The following is an 18,981-nucleotide window of genomic DNA, read 5'->3' on the forward strand; positions in this document are numbered from 1 at the left end:
TCTCAAGTAGAATGTTGAAGAGCTGCATGATAGAAAACATGCATAGAGCACTCTTAAGAACTTTTGAAAAAATGTACTTTGTTTAGATTCTTATACTTGACTGTGAATCAGTTTAAATTTTAAGTAATAATATGTAGTAACACAAAAGTAAAAAGTGGTTAGTTATTTCTAAATGATGAAGTAATCATTGGTTTTTATTTTCTTTTTATGTTACTCTGTTTTTCTACCATTAGCATTTTTGTTTACTGTTTTAAAGTTATTTAAAATTGTTTTAAAAACAGAAAAATCACAGTGAGCTTGGTTTATGGAATTTTATTGCAATTTTGCACAGCATTTAAATTTTCAAAGGATTAGTTAAAATTTGAAAAGAACAGTGCATTTACCTTGGCAAAGGGAGAAAATAGACTTTGTAGTGGTTTTAGCCTTTCATCCACAACTTTTAGGAAAAGACTGCCTACCCAAAAGCCATTAGTTTAATGACACAATGTAAGTGTTATTCTGGAAAGTAGAACGCTGTGATTAAACCTGTGCTAAATCTCTGCCACCCTTGGGGGTTTGCTCTCGTCCTAACAAAGAGTGCTCAAGTCAGACATGGAACAGCCTTCAGTGCAGCATAGGGTTTGTAGGTCTTGTCTTGACATCCCCAAGTGCTTCTTTGACCTCCAAAGCCCTTCCAGGGGCAGCTGTTCACCCTGAAGACTTTCCTCCCCTGAGAAATCCATCTTCGGAAGGTTGTGAGCTGCTAGTTCCTCAGAAATCTCCTGTTCATTTGGCAGCTGGAAGTGGTTTCCTCTCTCGGCTATAGAAAAGGGAAAAAATAACTTCCTTAGAGCGCTCTGACAAAGGCAGCAACCAACTTCTACTTTGGGGGAAATGCATTGGATTTTTGGAAGGAAACTGAATCCTGAAGATGACTTTTACTTTTGACACTGGTCTGGGGCTTCAGAGAGATTAGGTATTTTAGGGAGAACTCAGTCATCTCCACCCTGCTCGTTTTACAGAGGAGGAAACGTGGGTGCAGAGAGCAGGAGTGACAGAGCCAGTGTCACTCAGCTGGTTAGCAGCCACGTCAGGGCCTGACTTCAGTTGCACTGGCTACTTCCGCATGGTGACCAGTGGCTTCCAAAGGTATTAGCTATATGTTATCAGCAAAAAACAGTCAACCAAAAAATCACCCTGCGTACATTCTGCAAAGCTGATCAGTAAGGAAGTGGAGATTTAAATCTCTATATTTGAAAGTTAAAAGTGGGTCCCACTGTTTTATCAGTGTTGTTCCCAGAGTCCATGGATAAGCCTCTCTCACTTTAACTTCATTCAGACTTACTTATCAGCACCTTAGCACACTGGCAGGCACCAGAAAAAAATTTAGATGAATGAATACTGATTGGGAAGCCAGTAGTGGATTAAACATCTACTGTATGGGAAAGTACTCTGAAAGCCTGTGAAAGGTTAAATTCCCTGTAAAAAGGGAATAGCCTTACACAGACATACATTCCATTGTCCCATGTTTTACAGACACCGAGATGTATATATATATATATATATTTTTTTTTTACTGTATTTTGACTTGTTAATCCAGAGATTGATAAAATATAGTCAATGAGGTAAATTATGTTTATTCTCTTGAGATTAAAAACCATTATTGTTTATTAACATCTAGTAACTATGATGGATAAGGCAATGGCAACCCACTCCAGTACTCATGCCTGGAAAATCCCATGGACAGAGGAGCCTGGTAGGCTGCAGTCCATGGGGTGGCTAGGAGTCGAACACGACTGAGCGACTTCACTTTCACTTTTCACTTTCATGCATTGGAGAAGGAAATGGCAACCCACTCCAGTGTTCTTGCCTGGAGAATCCCAGGGACGGGGGAGTCTGGTGGGCTGCCGTCTCTGGGGTAGCACAGAGTCAGACACGACTGAAGCGACTTAGTAGCAGCAGCAGCAGCAGCAGTAACTATGAACCTCTCATTATTAAAGTAGGAGTGGTTGATTCACAATTTTTCAAGACATTGGCCCACCAAAATACAAAAACTATAGATCATTTTCCAAAATCTTTTTGCTTACCAAAATCATTTTAAATCAAATTGAAACCTGTAAAGTCTTTATATCAGGTATGTGGTTGCAACGTTTATTATATAAGCATGCTTTCCTCTTTTACTTTTAAGACATAACAAGTACAAACTGGAACCTATTATACAGAGTGAAGTAAGCCAGAAAGAAAAACACCAATACAGTATACTAACGCATATATATGGGATTTAGAAAGATGGCAATGATAACCCTGCATGCGAGACAGCAAAAGAGACACAGATGGATAGAACAGTCTTTTGGACTCTGTGGGAGAGGGAGAGGGTGGGATGATTTGGGAGAATGGCATTGAAACATGTATAATATCATATATGAAACGAGTCGCCAGTCCAGGTTCAATGCATGATACTGGGTGCTTGGGGCTGGTGCACTGGGACGACCCAGAGGGATGGTACGGGGAGGGAGGTGGGAGGAGGGTTCAAGATGGGGAGCACATGTATACCTGTGGCGGAGTTATGTTGATGTATGGCAGAACCAATACAATATTGTAAAGTAATTAACCTCAATTAAAATAAATACATTTATATTAAAAAACACAATTATAACCAAGAAGAATTTAAAAAATAATAAATAAAATAGAATCTTAAGTAACATTTCCCTCACACTTTAATATAGGATTAGTAGAAAATGGTCAACTTTGAAATTCCCTGAGTTGAAAAACAAATACAGTGAAGTCAGTCGCCTCACTGTTTCTGAAACACACTAGGTTCACTCTCATCTTGAGACAATATCCACTCTCATCAGTGCCTAATTATTACTGCTAGAATTCCCACCCCACTCCTCCTAACTCCTTAGGGCCTCTGTCAAACATCACCACCTCCACAGTACCATTATGTATTACAACACACACTACCACCATCTTCTCGCCACCTGAAATGCACTGTAAAATAAGGGAAAGACCTCGACTCTTGTAGTCAGAAAGCCCTGGTTTTCTTCCCAACCGCACTGCTGACTGGCGGGGTGAACAATTTTGTCCTCAGTAAAACTATAAATGGTGGTAACATTACTTACTTCAAAATATCCTTATCAGAAGACGAAATGTTGCATATGAAACTGCCTGGCACATAAGAAGTGCTCAATAAGAGTTAGATTCTTTCCTCCCATTCATATTTAGCAGCTGCCTGAATGCCAACTTATTATATTCTATAATTATCCAGCGTGAAAATCTTGCTTCTACAACATGGCCCTTGAAGTCACCTGCTTCTCCCTGTTCAACCACCAGGACCTGCTATAGATGCTAAGCTCACCAAAGTAGTTATGCAGTCAACTCATTTCAAGCTGGGGACTAAAGAATACAATGTCATATTTTTTTTAAATTAGCAGTTCATCTCTTTCCCAAGCCAAATTAAGCTTATTTTGATAATTAATTCCCTTGATTGAAATGGATGTGGCTTAGTAGTAGCTAGAGAAACAGTTATTAAGACAAATCTTCAAAAATAATAATAAATGAAGAAGTCATGCGCATCCATGTACCTTGCTGACCCTGCAGGAGTGGCCCTGGTTGCCGCCTCCACCTGGAGCTGGCGCAGATGTAGATGACCGTGCGAATGTACTCGGACCCGCAGAGCTTCCTGGATCCTTCACTCCTTGCTTCTGAAATGGCAAGCATAACAGAGAAGGTAAATAACATAAAAATGAAACCTCTCATTTTGCTGAGGACTGAATGAGAGTCTGATATGGTGAATATTGTCAAACCAAGTTTTGAAGTTGCCCTCCCACTCTCGGCCAATGTATATGAACTTTCCTGCCATTTTATTGGTCAATATCTCACTTTAACGATATTTGCTAAGCACATAGGTGATACCATGAAGTTTTGAAAATGAGTTTTTATGATTATTGCTAGTTATTCAGTCACTTCCAACCAGCATCACTTACTATTTAGCTGCATTCATGAGACAACAGGACACTTGGAAGACATCATGGAAAACATATGGACTTTAAAGGTAGGCAAGTCTGAGTTTCAATGTCAGCCTTACCCTTACTGAGTAATATAGGGCAAGTTTTAAACATTTTAAGCCTCAATAATCATGTCTATAGGGGCTTCCCTGGTAGCTCAGTTGGTAAAGAACCCGCCTGCCATGCAAGAGACCCTGGTTCAATTCCTGGGTAGGGGAGATCCCCTGGAGAAGGGATAGGCTACTCTCTCCAGTAATTTGGGGCTTCCCTGGTGGCTCAGACAGTAAAGAATTGCCTGCAATATGGGAGACCTGGGTGATCCCTGGGTTGGGACAATACCCTGGAGGAGGGCATGGCAACCCACTCCAGTATTCTTGCCTGGAGAATCCCCATGGACAGAGGAACCTAGTGGGCTACAGGCCTAGGGGTCGCAAAGAGTCACACACAACTGAGCAATCAAGCACAATCATGTCTATAGAATGGAAAGACCTACCTCATAAGGGTTTTTGTTAAGTATTGAAGGCACCATCTATTTCAAAGCAATGAGAATGCACACTTAAGAATTCAGGTTCTCATGTTTTGGGCTTGAATCCTGCTTTCCCACTTGCCAGATCTAGAATCACAATCAAGATATTTAACATCTCCAAGCATCCTTCACTGTGATGTTGCATTGATAACAGTGACTACTTCCTAGAGCTAATGAGATAATGTGTCTCCTGCTTGACAAAATAAACAGTCAATAATTATTGATTGTCTGCTTGTCTTATCATCCAGACAAAGTAGAGAGATAATGTTCCTTTAGAATTCAGGAGTGTTTCTCTGACTAGAATCTTCCTTGCTATTCTTTACCCTATGACTTAGGTATGCCTTTATCACCACATGTTTTTATAATAGAAAACTGAATTCATAATCTCAAACAGCTAAATAATGAAATTTCTCTTCCAGTAATCCTCTGAAAGCACTAGCTCTTGCAAAGCTTTTACCTACACTGAAAATTCTAAAATGTGAGATATTAAAGAATTATTGTCTCCTTTTTTAGGAAATTAGACAAATAATTATTTAGTTGATTTTGTTGAGTCTTTGTGATGGTGGTAGTTTAGTCACTAAGTCGTGTCTGACTCTTGCAAACCCATGGACTGTAGCCCACCAGGCTCCCCTGTCCATTGGATTCTCCAGGCGAGAATACTGGATTAGGTTGCCATTTCCTTCTCCAGTCTTTGTGATAGCTGAAAAAAATCACTTGAGCCTGTGGATTAAGATCAATTCACCCATTATATTTGTGGCATTGCTATTCTCCGGTAAGGAAGCTAGAGAACGTAACAAAATAATCTATGCTGCCATTGGATGCATCTCTGATTCTGAAAAATAGAATACTGTTTCAAAGAAGTGAGGCTTTCTTTGTCTCTCTGGCTGCAGTATAGGTAATGGGTTAAGGGAGACAATGTTTGAGGCAGGGGAAACAAAAAAGGCTTTTGCAATAATTTAGATGAGATACAATGGTGTCTTAAACTAAGGTCCTGGTAAAGGGGATGGGGCAAAAAGATAATTAGATAACTGAAGGATTTGGTACCGACTGTGCAACAGAGGTAAGAGAGAGAGCAGCCATAAGTTGTACTTGGGTTTCTGGTGTGCACAGCTGAGAGGTAGAGTGCTTATTTGCTAAGAAAATCACCAAAGGTGCAGGGATGTTTTTGACATCAAGCAGAGGTATCTTATCTTTTATGGGCCAAAACTGCAGGTTACTCTGTGTCATTTGTCAACTCCAGAGGGACATCTGCATGACCAAGTCTAGTATACTCACATCAGCAATTATCCAGCAATGTATTTCCAACTTTTTCCTTTCTCTGGAGACATACTGCCCAACATGATAAAAGTAGTTTTCACAAAGCACTGCAGTAAAGTGGGCTATGCTTCTGCAAAACTCAAAAGAAAATTATTCAGCCAAGGAATGACCTCTACCCTAGATATTGGATATACTCTGTTTTCTCTGAACTCTGCTATCACCCTTACTTGATCTCCTAAGGCTCAAAATAGTCTCCTCTTTTCCCAGCTCTAAAGACCTCATCAGGGCTCTTGCTAATCTGGGATGAAGACCTGAACTCAGCCTGTGACCAAATGCAGGCAAGCTAACCGGCCATGTCAATTATCCAGATGAAAAAGCTACTGCCAAGAATGAGGCTGCCAGCTGCAGAGCCTCAAATTCAGGAGCTCACTTTGTTTTCCCCATTTGTGAGTTGACAGAGGATTGAATTACTTAAAGAACTCTTTTGAACTTGAAATTCTAAGTCTTGTTATAATTGGCTGATTCTGTTACTCCCACCCCGAAAAACGTTCAGTGGCTCAGCATTACCTGGAGAATAAAATGCAGTCTGGCATTTAAGGCTCTCCACTCAGGTGCCCAAATATGACTCCTTTCACATCCTTCAAGGTCCAATCAGAGAGGAGACAACCCAAATGAAAATTAATCTTTCTAATCTCTTGACCAACAACAGTTTGTTGCTTGTACCTCTAACTGGAGCCCTGACTCCATTTTGTTGGGAGGTTAACACAACTTTTTCTCCTCAGCAGCAACAGTTTGTAACTCAAGTTACTATCTGCATGGCTTTGACTGTGTAATGGCTTCTCTGAGCTTTAGTTTCCTCATCTGCGAGGAGATAATATTTGTCTTGAAGATGGTACAAACTGACATAAGTAAAGCACCTGGCATGATATATGATGCTTAATATACACTCAAGTAAATTAACAATTCATATGCAAGAGATCAGAACATGTAAATTTGGGTCAAAACTAGCTAAAAAATATAATTTGGGGTCTTTTATGCATAACTCTCAATCTCAAAGTTTATCCATAAATTTGCAGTCTTTTTTCCCCTTCTTTTATTCTTCCCTTTCCTTCTTTCCTCTCCTCTTTTCCACTTATTTCCTCTTTAGAAATAAGTTCTAAAAAGGAAGAAACTTAGAGTACTCTTTCCTAAAGTATTGTCTTCAGGACATGAATCTTTTCCGATGATTTTTGGAGAAAAAAGTACCCCATTCCAGTGTTCCCTTTCCTGAAGATCAGTTAAGTTTACTAATATAGTCAGGGCTCAAACAAGACTTGTAGTTAGGAAACTTCTTTAACTTTGTTTAACTCAATGTTTCACAAACTTATTTGGCTCTAGAAAATTTCACTGTGAAATTGATTAATACCTGGGATAGTCATGAATTACTAGAGTAGATGTGTCTCTGTGCTAAGTTGCTTCAGTCGTGTCTGACTGTGTGTGACTCCATGGACTGCGACCCGCCAGGCTCCTCCATCCATGGGATTCTCCAGGCAAGAATATGGGAGGGCTTGCCAGTTCCTTCCCCAAGACATGTTTCTAGTTCCAAGAAAATGGTAGGGTTATATTTCTCTGAACTTTAAACTTATTTGTGGCCACGAGACACAGTTTAGCAAATAAAATGTGAGTGAAAGGGACACATGTCACCTCTCCCTGGCATTTAAGGATCACTGCATGGTTCCCCAGTTCTACCCCTCTCCTCCTGCCTTGGTGACCAACAACAGTCCTGATGACAGAATCTGGTCTCTGAGTCAGAACAATATGGATCAGGGCCGCCTGATAACCTGTAATGAACAGGTAATATGAACGAGAAATCTTTATTAGTTAAAGCCACTGATATATAGTAATTATTGATTGCAGCAACATCAGCAAAGTAAGATGAATTATTTGGCCTTAATAACTGGCTTTAATTATCACACATTCAAAATTATCAATTACATGAAGGTCCACAATTAACATGACCCAAAATTTCAAATTAACAACTAGACAGTGAATTCAGTAAACTTTTCACCTGTATACTGCTTATAGAGGAACTGTGGTAAGAAGAATGCCTAATAGACGGTTTGGGGGACAGACTGGCAGAAAAGTTGTAAGTACTGTCTGTAGCATTAGATGTGGGAAATTTTATCTCAGTTCTGTCATTTTATATCTGTGTGACCTCAGGAAATACATATGACTCTGAATCTGTTTCTTCATTTATATAATGTAGATAACACTGCTGACTTCACTAGGCTAGTTGTCAGGATTAAAGTGTGAAAGAGCACTGATCAAGAGTCTCTAGCACAAAGAGAACTTTTAATAAATTGATCACTGATGGTAATCATAATAATTCTACCAAATATTATTGTACCTTACCATAGTGATCTTGGTTAGAATGCTCAAGTTTTATCATCGCCACTTTAGTTTTTAGTTGAGAGAGGATGAGAAAGTGATTTAACCTGTATTACATTTTCTAATTTGTAAATTGAAAAACATCACAGCATCAAATGAAGTAATGTTAATTATATACTGACAAATTATGTAGCATACCATACAAAGCTACTTTGTGGTAATGATGATTATGAGATCACTGTATAAATTCATTAGCAAACACTAACTTATTTTTATCATTTTTTAACACAGAGTTAGTGCTGCTACTCCTTGGCTAATATTCCTACCTACTGCTTCCAGAGGGTGCTTTCTTTAAATGGCACCACTATACACTCAGCTATTCTCATGGGTCATTCACAACTCCTCATGCTCCCTCACTCTTCACTGACTGAATCCTCCTGCACACACACATACCTATTAAATCACACAGTCTCATTACTTCTACCTTCTAAATGTCCCTCTGGTCCACCCACTACTGTATATCCCCTTTGTCATTATCTAAACTTCCTTTCGGTTCAGTTAAGTTGCTCAGTCATGTCCGACTCTTTGCAACCCCATGGACTGCTGCATACTCGGCCTCCTTATCCATCACCAACTCCCAGAATTTACTCAAACTCATGCCCATTGAGTCGATGATGCCATCCAACCATCTCATCCTCTGTTTTCCCCTTCTCCTCCCGCCTTCAATCTTTCCCAGAATCAAGGTCTTTTCAAATGAGTCAACTCTTTGCATCAGGTGGCCGAAGAATCAGAGTTTCAGCTTCAACATCAGTCCTCCCAATGAACACCCAGGACTGATCTCCTTTAGAATGGACTGGTTTGATCTCCTTGCAGTACAAGGGACTCTCAAGAGTCTTCTCAAACACCGCAGTTCAAAAGCATCAATTCTTTGGGACTCAGCTTTCTTCTTAGTCCAACTCTCACATCCATACATGACTACTGGAAAAACCAAAGCTTTAACTGGACAGACCTTTGTTGGCAAAGTAATGTGTTTGCTTTTCAATATGCTGTCTAGGTTGGTCATGGATTTTCTTCCAAGGAGCAAACATCTTTTAATTTCATGACTTCAGTCATCATCTGTAGTGATTTTGGAGCCCCCCAAAATAAAAAGTCTGTCACTGTTTCCACTGTTTCCCCATCTATTTCCCATGAAGTGATAGACTAGATGCCATGATCTTCGTTTTCTGAACGTTGAGCTTTAAGCCAACTTTTTCACTCTCCTCTTTCACTTTCATCAAGAGGCTCTTTAGTTATTCTTCACTTTCCACCCTAAGTGGTGTCATCTGTATATATGAAGTTACTGATATTTCTCCCAGCAATCTTGATTCCAGATTGTGCTTCATCCAGCCCAGCATTTCTCATAATGTACTCTTCATATAAATTAAATAAGTAGGGTAACAATATACAGCCTTGATGTACTCCTTTTCCTATTCGAAACCAGTCTGTTGTTCCATGTCCAGTTCTAACTATTGCTTCCTGACCTACATACAGCTTTTTCAAGAGACAGGTCAAGTGGTCTGGTATTCCCATCTCTTTAAGAATTTTCCACACTTTGTTGTGATCCACACAGTCAAAGGCTTTGGCATAAGTAAATAAAGCAGAAGTAGATGTTTTTCTGGAACTCTGTTGCTTTCTTGATGATCCAACACATGTTAGCAATTTGATCTCTGGTTCCTTTGTCTTTTCTAAAACCAGCTTGAACATCTGGAAGTTCACGTACTATTGAAGCCTGGCTTGGAAAATTTTGAGCATTACTTTGCTAATGTGTGATATGAGTGCAACTGTGTGGTAGTTTTAGGATTCTTTGACATTGTCTTTCCTGGGGATTGGAATGAAAGCTGACGTTTTCCAATCCTGTGGCCACTGCTGAGTTTTCCAAATTTGCTGGCATATTGGGTGCAGCACTTTCACAGCATCATCTTTTAGGATTTGAAATAACTCAACTGGAATTCCATCACCTCCACTAGCTTTGTTTGTAGTGATGCTTCCTAAGGCCCACTTCACTTCACATTCCAGGATGTCTGGCTCTAGGTGAGTGATCACACCATCATGATTATCTGGATCATGAAGATCTTTTTGTATAGTTCTTCTGTGTATTCTTGCCACCTCGTCTTAATATCTTCTGCTTCTGTTAGGTCCATACCATTTCTGTCCTTTATTGTGCTCATCTTCGCACAAAATATTCCCTTGGTATCTCTTATTTTCTTGATGAGATCTCTCATCTGTCCCATTCTATTGTTTTCCTCTATTTCTTTGCACTGATTACTGAGGAAGGCTTTTTTTTTTAATCTCTCCTTGCTATTCTTTGGAACTCTTCATTCAAATGGTATATCTTTCCTTTTCTCTTTTGCCTTTCACTTCTCTTCTTTTCACAGCTATTTGTAAGCCTTCCTCGGACAACCATTTTGCCTTTTTGCATTTCTTTTTCTTGGGGATGTTCTTCATCATTGCCTCCTGTACAATGTCATGAACCTCCATCCATACTTCTTCAGGGACTCTGTATCTAATCCCTTGAATCTATTTGTCACTTCCACTGTATAATTGTAAGGGATTTGATTTAGGTCATACCTGAATGGACTAGTAGTTTCCCCTACTTTCTTCAGTTTAAGTCTGAATTTGGAATTAGGGAGTTCATGGTCTGAGCCACAGTCAGCTCCCAGTCTTGTTTTTGCTGACTGTATAGAGCTTCTCCATCTTTGGCTGCAAAGAATATAATCAGTCTGTTTTCAGTATTGATCATCTGGTGATGTCTATGTGTAAAGTCTTCCCTTGTGTTGTTGGAAGAGGGTGTTTGCTATGACCAGTGCATTCTCTTGGTAGAACTCTATTATCCTTTGCCCTGCTTCATTCTGTACTCCAAGGCCAAATTTGCCTGTTACTTCAGGTATCTCTTGACTTCCTACTTTTGCATTCCAGTCCCCTATAATGAAAAAGACATCTTTTTTAGGTGTTAGTTCCAGAAGGTCCTATAGATCTCCATAGAACCATTCAACTTTTTTCAGCATTACTGGTTGGGACATAGACATGGATTACTGTGATATTGAATGGTTTGCCTTGGAAATGAAGAGAGATCATTCTGTTGTTTTTGAGACTGCATCCAAGTACTGCATTTCAGACTCTTTTGTTGGCTGTGATGGCTACTCCATTTCTTCTAAGGGATTCTTGTCCATAGTAGTAGATATAATGGTCTTCTGAGTTAAATTCACACATTCCAATCCATTTTAGTTTGCTGATTCCTAAAATGTTGACGTTCACTCTTGCCATCTCCTGTCTGACCACTTCCAATTTGCCTTGATTCATGGATCTAATATTCCAGGTTTCTATGCAATATTGTTCTTTACAGCATTGGACTTTACTACCATCTCCAGACATATCCACAGCTGGGTGTTGTTTTTGCTTTGGTTCTGCTTCTTTATTCTTTCTGGAGTTATTTATTCACTGATATCTGGTAGCATATTGGGCACTTACCTACCTGGGGAGTTCATCTTTCAGTGTCCTATCTTTTTGTGTTTTCATAATTTTCATGGGGTTCTTAAGGCAAGAATACTGGTTTGCCATTTCCTTCTCCAGTGGACCACATTTTGTCAGACTTCTAATCTATACTTCCATTTAGATTACGGCAATGGCCTCTCACCTGGCCTCACATCCTTCATCAATCCATTCTCTATACTGCTGCCAGAACACATGATTATTACCCACATTGAAGATTCTTCTAAGATTTTTTGTTTTCCTCAATAAAAAGTAAAAATTCCTTTCACATGGCCTGCAAGACTTTTTATGATCTGGCAGTACTCGTATAGGTCTTTGATACCCTGAAATTGTAAATGGTTCACCTATAGCAAATATCTGAGTTTTTGGGAAAGTTCATGTTCTCTACGTTTCTAGGCCTTTCACATACTATTTTCTTCATTTAAAACTCCTTCTCCTCCCCTTTTTAAAACTGGTTAACTGCTACACTACAAGTATCTGTAGAACCAATATTGAAATACCATTTATCTAGATAACTCTGCATAATCTTATGGACAAAAATTTACCATTCATTTTAGTGATTTTTAAAATGCCCTATCAGTGAGAATTAAATGAGCAGCTAAAAATAGTTTTATTAGTGATCTCAGAAACAGTAATATATAATGCTTCATTTTGTATTGACAGAGAATTTTTATTCTTTTTATGTTTGCATTGTTATTTTGGGCTTTTAGAAATTGTTAAAGCAATCATCAGAATATATGTAATAATTTAGAAAATTCACTAAAACTATTATTGAGTTATGATGAAAGGTCCCTAAAGTATCCTGGGATCATTTGTTCTTCCTGGTATAATGGCATCATATCTTTTAATAGCTGGCTTATCCAAAGAACATACAGACAAGGAGAAAGTACATTTTTCATGAGACATTACCGATGCTACCTAAATGTCTCATCAATTTTAAAAATAAGCAGTGCTCATTTGATAAGATGCATAACCATGTTTTTAAGGGTTCCAATTTAATGAGCATGCTCTGCTTTCTATTTAACCCATGACTAGTTTCATGTAAATTGTTAGCCTTTTAGTTTTATCACCAACGGGGTAAGCCAACCTAAGCAAATGAAGACTAATAGCCTAGTAAATGTTCTATGGATCTGAGGGTGGATTTGAACATTGTACTATATCCTGAACAAACAAGATATGAAGCCCAGATGTTGTATTAAGGAACAAATGAGGTCATAAGCACAATCTGTATTTCCCGCAGGAGGAGTTGGGCCTTGGCAAGGACCCAGCCAGCTGCTAAGGGCAAAGAGGTTCTCAGAGCAAGAAGTGGGGATGTGGTCTGGGATCATCGAAGTGAGAACAACTACTTCTGAGGACCAACTTCATACAGGTATCTTGCTAAGTGCTTTACTCTGAAGGAAAACTGCTCCAAATTGTCAGTAAGAATACAATCTCACAAAAAGCAGCAGTAATGCTTATCCAGAGAAAGTGATCATAGATTTGTTTATACCTTTTGTCTTAATGGAAAAAATGGATTTTATCTTGTTGTAGACAAAAAAGACCTTTGATCTATGTTTAGCAACTTTCAAGGCTCATTTTATAGATTTTCCACCATTAAAATGTTTTTACCCTCTGTGATATTGAGACATTTTGTTATGATGTTGAAGAAGTCATATTTAAGATATTAGACCATGTTATAATACAGGGAAAGCATAGCCAACACTTCTTACATTAATATGATAATTCATTTACTCAGCAAATATTTGTGGTAATAATTTCCCTGTAGAGGTGCTGTTCTAGGTGTTGAACATACAGTAGTGAGCAAAACACATAGTTCCTGCTCTCAAGAAGCTTACAGTCTAGGGAGGAGGCAGACACTATGCAAATGACCACAGAAATATTTAGCACAGCAGGTATGAATCTCAGTTCAGAAATTCAGGAATCCAAGGAATATATTTTCTATAACTCAGTTTCTAACTTTAAGTTTTCATTTCACTCACCTGGCAGAAATAAACAACACACCAAAAAAAGTTAATGTTAGTATCTCTCAGAGTTGGTTTTATTCCATTTCCAGGACATAATTCTAGCATCTTACTCTATGCCAAGGCCCATCTATCATCAAAGTGCTGCTTCTTGCTGGGTCGTTAATCATCCTCTGTTGCTGCTTTTTCAGTTCCAATGCTTCTTTGCTGTTTCTGCACATCATTCATCCCTTAGAGAATGGTTTTTTGAAGTTGCCTATGGTCCCTCCTAGATCTTACTACTTCCTGAACAGTACTTTTCAAAAGTAGGACATTGGCCTCTGCTGCTTCATGAATCCACAGGTCTCTCTCTTTTCCTCATTCCCCTCCCTCTCTAGCCCTGCACATTCCCCTTCACATTCAAGATATTTGGAGAAAATTTAGCCTGTCTGGGTGGCAGGTCCTATAGGAGGGAGCCCCAAAGTGTTTCTCCTGAGAATATGATGTATGAACTGAGATCTGAAGTGTGAGTGAAGAGCTAACACATTGAAGAGGAGTGAGGAGCACTCTCCTTGCAAGGTCATATGGCAAGGTCTAATAGCAGGGGATAAAAACTGAGAAAAACTGCTTTATTATTTGGAGATAATTCCCTGGTGGCTCAGATGGTAAAGCGTCTGCCTACAATGTGGGAGACCTGGGTTCGATCCCTGGGTTGGGAAGATCCCCTGGAGAAGGAAATGGCAACCCACTCCAGTACTCTTGCCTGGAGAATCCCATGGATGGAGGAGCCTGGTGGGCTAAAGTCCATGGGGTTGCAAAGAGTCGGACACGACTGAGCGACTTCACTATAGGAGAATACATACTCTTTTACGTTTTGGTGTATAAGACCTCAGAAAAACCATATAGGCATGAACCATTGACTACCAATAGTGGAAAATGTATAGGAGCTGTTCAAAGCTTTAGGTTTAAGTTCAAGTCTCTAAGTGAAGTTCAGGTTACCAGATATATGGTCTTTGGCAAATGATATCATCTCTTTAAGCCTTAATTATATCACCCAGAGCGCTTTCTACGTGGCTCAGCAGAGAAGAATCCACCTGCCAATGCAGGAGACACAGTAGATAGGGTTGTTCCTTGGGTAAGGAAGATCCCCTGGAGGAGGAAATGGCAGCCCACTCCAGAATTCTTGCCTGAAAATCCCATGGACAGAGGAGCCTTGCAGGCTACAGTCCACAGGGTCTCAGAGTCAGACATGACTGCGCGACTGAGCATGCATGCACATATCATCTGGAAAACAAAGATTATGATAATAATACAACTTCTTGTTCCACCTGTCTCATAGGATCACTGTTAGGGTATAATGTGACAATGGACTTGAAGTTGTTTTGCAAAATGCAAAGAACTTTAACATGCACATTGTTACTAGCAGGTTGATGGCAATCTATTCACAGTAGGATGCAACATTTTGAGAGACTCCTACTGGGACAAAGAAGCAAATACTAGCATTTTATCTCCCATTTATAATTGTAAGTAACTACATAGAGGTAGAGTGCTAGAGAAGACTCTTGAGAATCCCTTGGACAGCAGGGAGATTACACTAGTCAATCCTAAAGGAAATCAACTCTGAATATTCATTGAAAGAACTAATGCTGAAGCTGAAACTCCAATACTTTGGCCACCTAATGTGAAGAGCCGACTCATTGGAAACAACTTTGATGCTGGAAAGATTGAAGGCAGGAGAAGGGGATGATAGAGGATGAGATGGTTGGATGGCATCACCGACTCAATGGACATGAATTTGAGCAAGTTCCAGGAGATGGTGAAGGACGAGAAAGCCTGGCATGCTGCAGTCCATGGGATCACAAGGAGTTGGCCATGACTGAATGACTGAACACCACTACCACCTCCACCACCACAGAGATGAACCTAATGAACATACTAAGTATGGTGTACACATGGACATCACCAGATGGTCAACACCGAAATCAGATTGATTATATTCTTTGCAGCCAAAGATGGAGAAGCTCTATATAGTCAACAAAAACAAGACCAGGAGCTGACTGTGGCTCAGATCAAGTAGGGAAAACTGCTAGACCATTCAGGTATGACCTAAATCAAATCCCTTATGATTATACAGTGGAAGTGAAAAATAGATTTAAGGGCCTAGATCTGATAGATAGAGTGCCTGATGAATTATGGAATGAGGTTAGTGACATTGTACAGGAGACAGGGATCAAGACCATCCCCATGGAAAAGAAATGCAAAAAAGCAAAATGGCTGTCTGGGGAGGCCTTACAAATAGCTCTGAAAAGAAGAGAGGCGAAAAGCAAAGGAGAAAAGGAAAGATATAAGCATCTCAATGTAGAGTCCAAAGAATAGCAAGAAGAGATGAGGAAGCCTTCTTCAGCGATCAATGCAAAGAAATAGAGGAAAATAACAGAATGGGAAAGACTAGAGATCTCTTCAAGAAAATTAGAGATACCAAGGGAACATTTCATGCAAAGATGGGCTCTATAAAGGACAGAAATAGTATGGACCTAACAGAAGCAGAAGATATTAAGAAGAGATGGCAAGAATACACGGAAGAACTGTACAAATAAGATCTTCACGACCCAGATAATCATGATGATGTGATCACTAATCTCGAGCCAGACATCTTGGAAAGTGAAGTCAAGTGGGCCTTAGAAAGCATCACTATAAACAAAGCTAGTGGAGGTGATGGAATTCCAGTTGAGCTATTTCAAATCCTGAAGATGATGCTGTGAAAGTGCTGCACTCAATATGCCACCAAATTTGGAAAACTCAGCAGTGGCCACAGGACTGGAGAAGGTCAGTTTTCATTCCAATCCCAAAGAAAGGCAATGCCAAAGAATGCTCAAACTACCGCACAATTGCACTCATTTCACATGCTAGTAAAGTAATGCTCAAAATTCTCCAGGCCAGGCTTCAGCAATATGTGAACCGTGAACTTCCTGATGTTCAAGCTGGTTTTAGAAAAGGCAGAGGAACCAGAGATCAAATTGCTAACATCTGCTGGATCATGGAAAAAGCAAGAGAGTTCCAGAAAAACATCTATTTCTGCTTTATTGACTATGCCAAAGCCTTTGACTGTGTGGATCACAATAAACTGTGGAAAATTCTGAAAGAGATGGGAATACCAGACCACCTGACCTGCCTCTTGAGAAACCTGTTTGCAGGTCAGGAAGCAACAGTTAGAACTGGACATGGAACAACAGACTGGTTCCAAATAGGAAAAGGAGTACGTCAAGACTGTATATTGTCACCCTGCTTATTTAACTTATATGCAGAGTACATCATGAGAAACGCTGGACTGGAAGAAACACAAGCTGGAATCAAGATTGCCGGGAGAAATATCTATAACCTCAGATATGCAGATGACACCACCCTTATGGCAGAAAGTGAAGAGGAACTCAAAAGCCTCTTGATGAAAGTGAAAGAGGAGAGTGAAAAAGTTGGCTTAAAGCTCAACATTGAGAAAACGAAGATCATGGCATCCGGTCCCATCATTTCATGGGAAATAGATGGGGAAACAGTGGAAACAGTGTCAGACATTATCTTTTTGGGCTCCAAAATCACTGCAGATGGTGATTGCAGCCATGAAATTAAAAGACGCTTACTCCTTGGAAGAAAAGTGATGACCAACCTAGATAGTATATTCGAAAGCAGAGACATTACTTTGCTTACTAAGGTCTGTCTAGTCAAGGCTATGGTTTTTCCAGTAGTCATGTATGGATGTGAGAGTTGGACTGTGAAGAAGGCTGAGTGCCGTAGAATTGATGCTTTTGAACTGTGGTGTTGGAGGAGACTCTTGAGAGTCCCTTGGAGTGCAAGGAGATCCAACCAGTCCATTCTGAAGGAGATCAACCCTGGGATTTCTTTGGAAGGAATGATGCTAAAGCTGAAGCTCCAGTACTTTGGCCACCTCATGCGAAGAGTTGACTCATTGGAGAAGACTCTGATGCTGGGAGGGATTGGGGGCAGGAGGAGAAGGGGACGACAGAGGATGAGATGGCTAGATGGCATCACGGACTCACTGAACGTGAGTCTGAGTGAACTCCGGGAGATGGTGATGGACAGGGAGGCCCTGCGTGCTGTGATTCATGGGGTCGCAAAGAGTTGGACACGACTGAGCGACTGAACTATGAACTATAACTATGATCTATGGTGTACAACTATATACTAGCAAATACAATCTTCCTTCCCTACACAAGTTGGAAGAGCAACTAACAACTTACTCTCAGAACTCTCAGTAAGTTCTTCATGGCACACGCCTAGTAGAGAATGACCGAATGAAATGATGAATACCTAGCACAAAAGCCTAAAGTTAGCTCCTTCCTTAGGCCCTTAACTAGGATAAAATGAGTTGGCTAACAATTCTTAAACTTTTATGGTAAACTCTACATTATATCAGGAAATGCAAATTAAAACAATAATGAGGTATCACTACACACCTACTAGAATGGCCAATACTTGGACCACTGATGATACCAAAGCCGGCAAGAATATGGAGCAATAGGAACTCTCATAAATTGCTGATGGGAATGAAAAATGGTATAACCACTTCGGAAAACAGTGCAGGGCTTTGTTTCTTTACAAAACTAAATATACTCTTACCATATGACCCAGAAATTGTGCTCCTTGGTAGTTTCTCAAAGGAGCTGAAAATTTATTCTACATAAAAACCTGTGCATGGATGCTTACAGCAACTTTAATCATAACTGCCAAATTTTTAAAGCAACCCAAATGTCTTTCAGTTGGTGAATGACAAACTGTGGTACATTCAGACAGTGGATATTATTCAACCCTAAAAAGGAATGAACTATAAAGCCATGAGCAGACATAGAAAAACCTTAAATTCACATTATTACATGAAAGAAGTCAATCTGAAAAGGCTAGGTATTGTATGATTTCATACAATGGAATAGATTCAGTTCAGGATCAGTTGCCTAGGGTCCAAGAAGAATAAAATGGCTTTGCTTTTCATTTAGGCCTGATGAGCAATGAGAATGGAATACGTGAAAATTTTCTAAAATCAAAAATATAAAATAAAAAGAGACACATTTTTTCAATTACATTTTTATTTTGTTATACAAAGTTTTATGGAAAGTCCAAACCTTAAAAAATAATGACAAAGAGTTAATGACTTAAACCAGTAGAAAATTTATAATTTATAAATCCTAATAACCTGAACATTTATCATCCTTATAACCTTATCTAAGCTTTCAGTCCACCTAAAAATTGCCTTTCTTTTGTTTAAAGGATGGCTCAAAAGAAATGAAGATTGTGAATGGATACTTGTAAAAGGTAATTCCCACTGTTGCACTGATTCCATTCTGTTTTTAATATATATTACTTTTCA

The 18,981-nt window shown here is 39.5% G+C and overlaps 1 protein-coding gene across 1 annotated transcript; it reads right to left on the reverse strand.

Moving 5' to 3' along the window:
• Positions 1-297: 297 nt before the first annotated feature.
• Positions 298-3,799, reverse strand: INSL5 (insulin like 5). The gene is made up of 2 exons (XM_004002056.5): positions 3,564-3,799; positions 298-799 (listed from the first exon to the last, which is right to left on the reverse strand). Exons 1-2 carry the CDS (start codon positions 3,736-3,738, stop codon positions 567-569), a joined length of 408 nt encoding a protein of 135 aa, XP_004002105.2. The 5' UTR covers positions 3,739-3,799; the 3' UTR covers positions 298-566.
• Positions 3,800-18,981: the final 15,182 nt, after the last annotated feature.

This window comes from Ovis aries, chromosome 1 (genome assembly GCF_016772045.2).
Source record: "Ovis aries strain OAR_USU_Benz2616 breed Rambouillet chromosome 1, ARS-UI_Ramb_v3.0, whole genome shotgun sequence".
Lineage (NCBI taxonomy): Eukaryota > Metazoa > Chordata > Mammalia > Artiodactyla > Bovidae > Ovis > Ovis aries.

Excerpts from the sequence above, each read along its gene's own strand:
- INSL5 (XM_004002056.5), bottom strand. The coding sequence starts at position 3,738 with ATGAGAGGTTTCATTTTTATGTTATTTACCTTCTCTGTTATGCTTGCC. Across the intron at positions 800-3,563 it reads ACTCCTGCAGGGTCAGCAAG|CCGAGAGAGGAAACCACTTC; the intron begins GTACATGGATGC and ends CCTTTTCTATAG.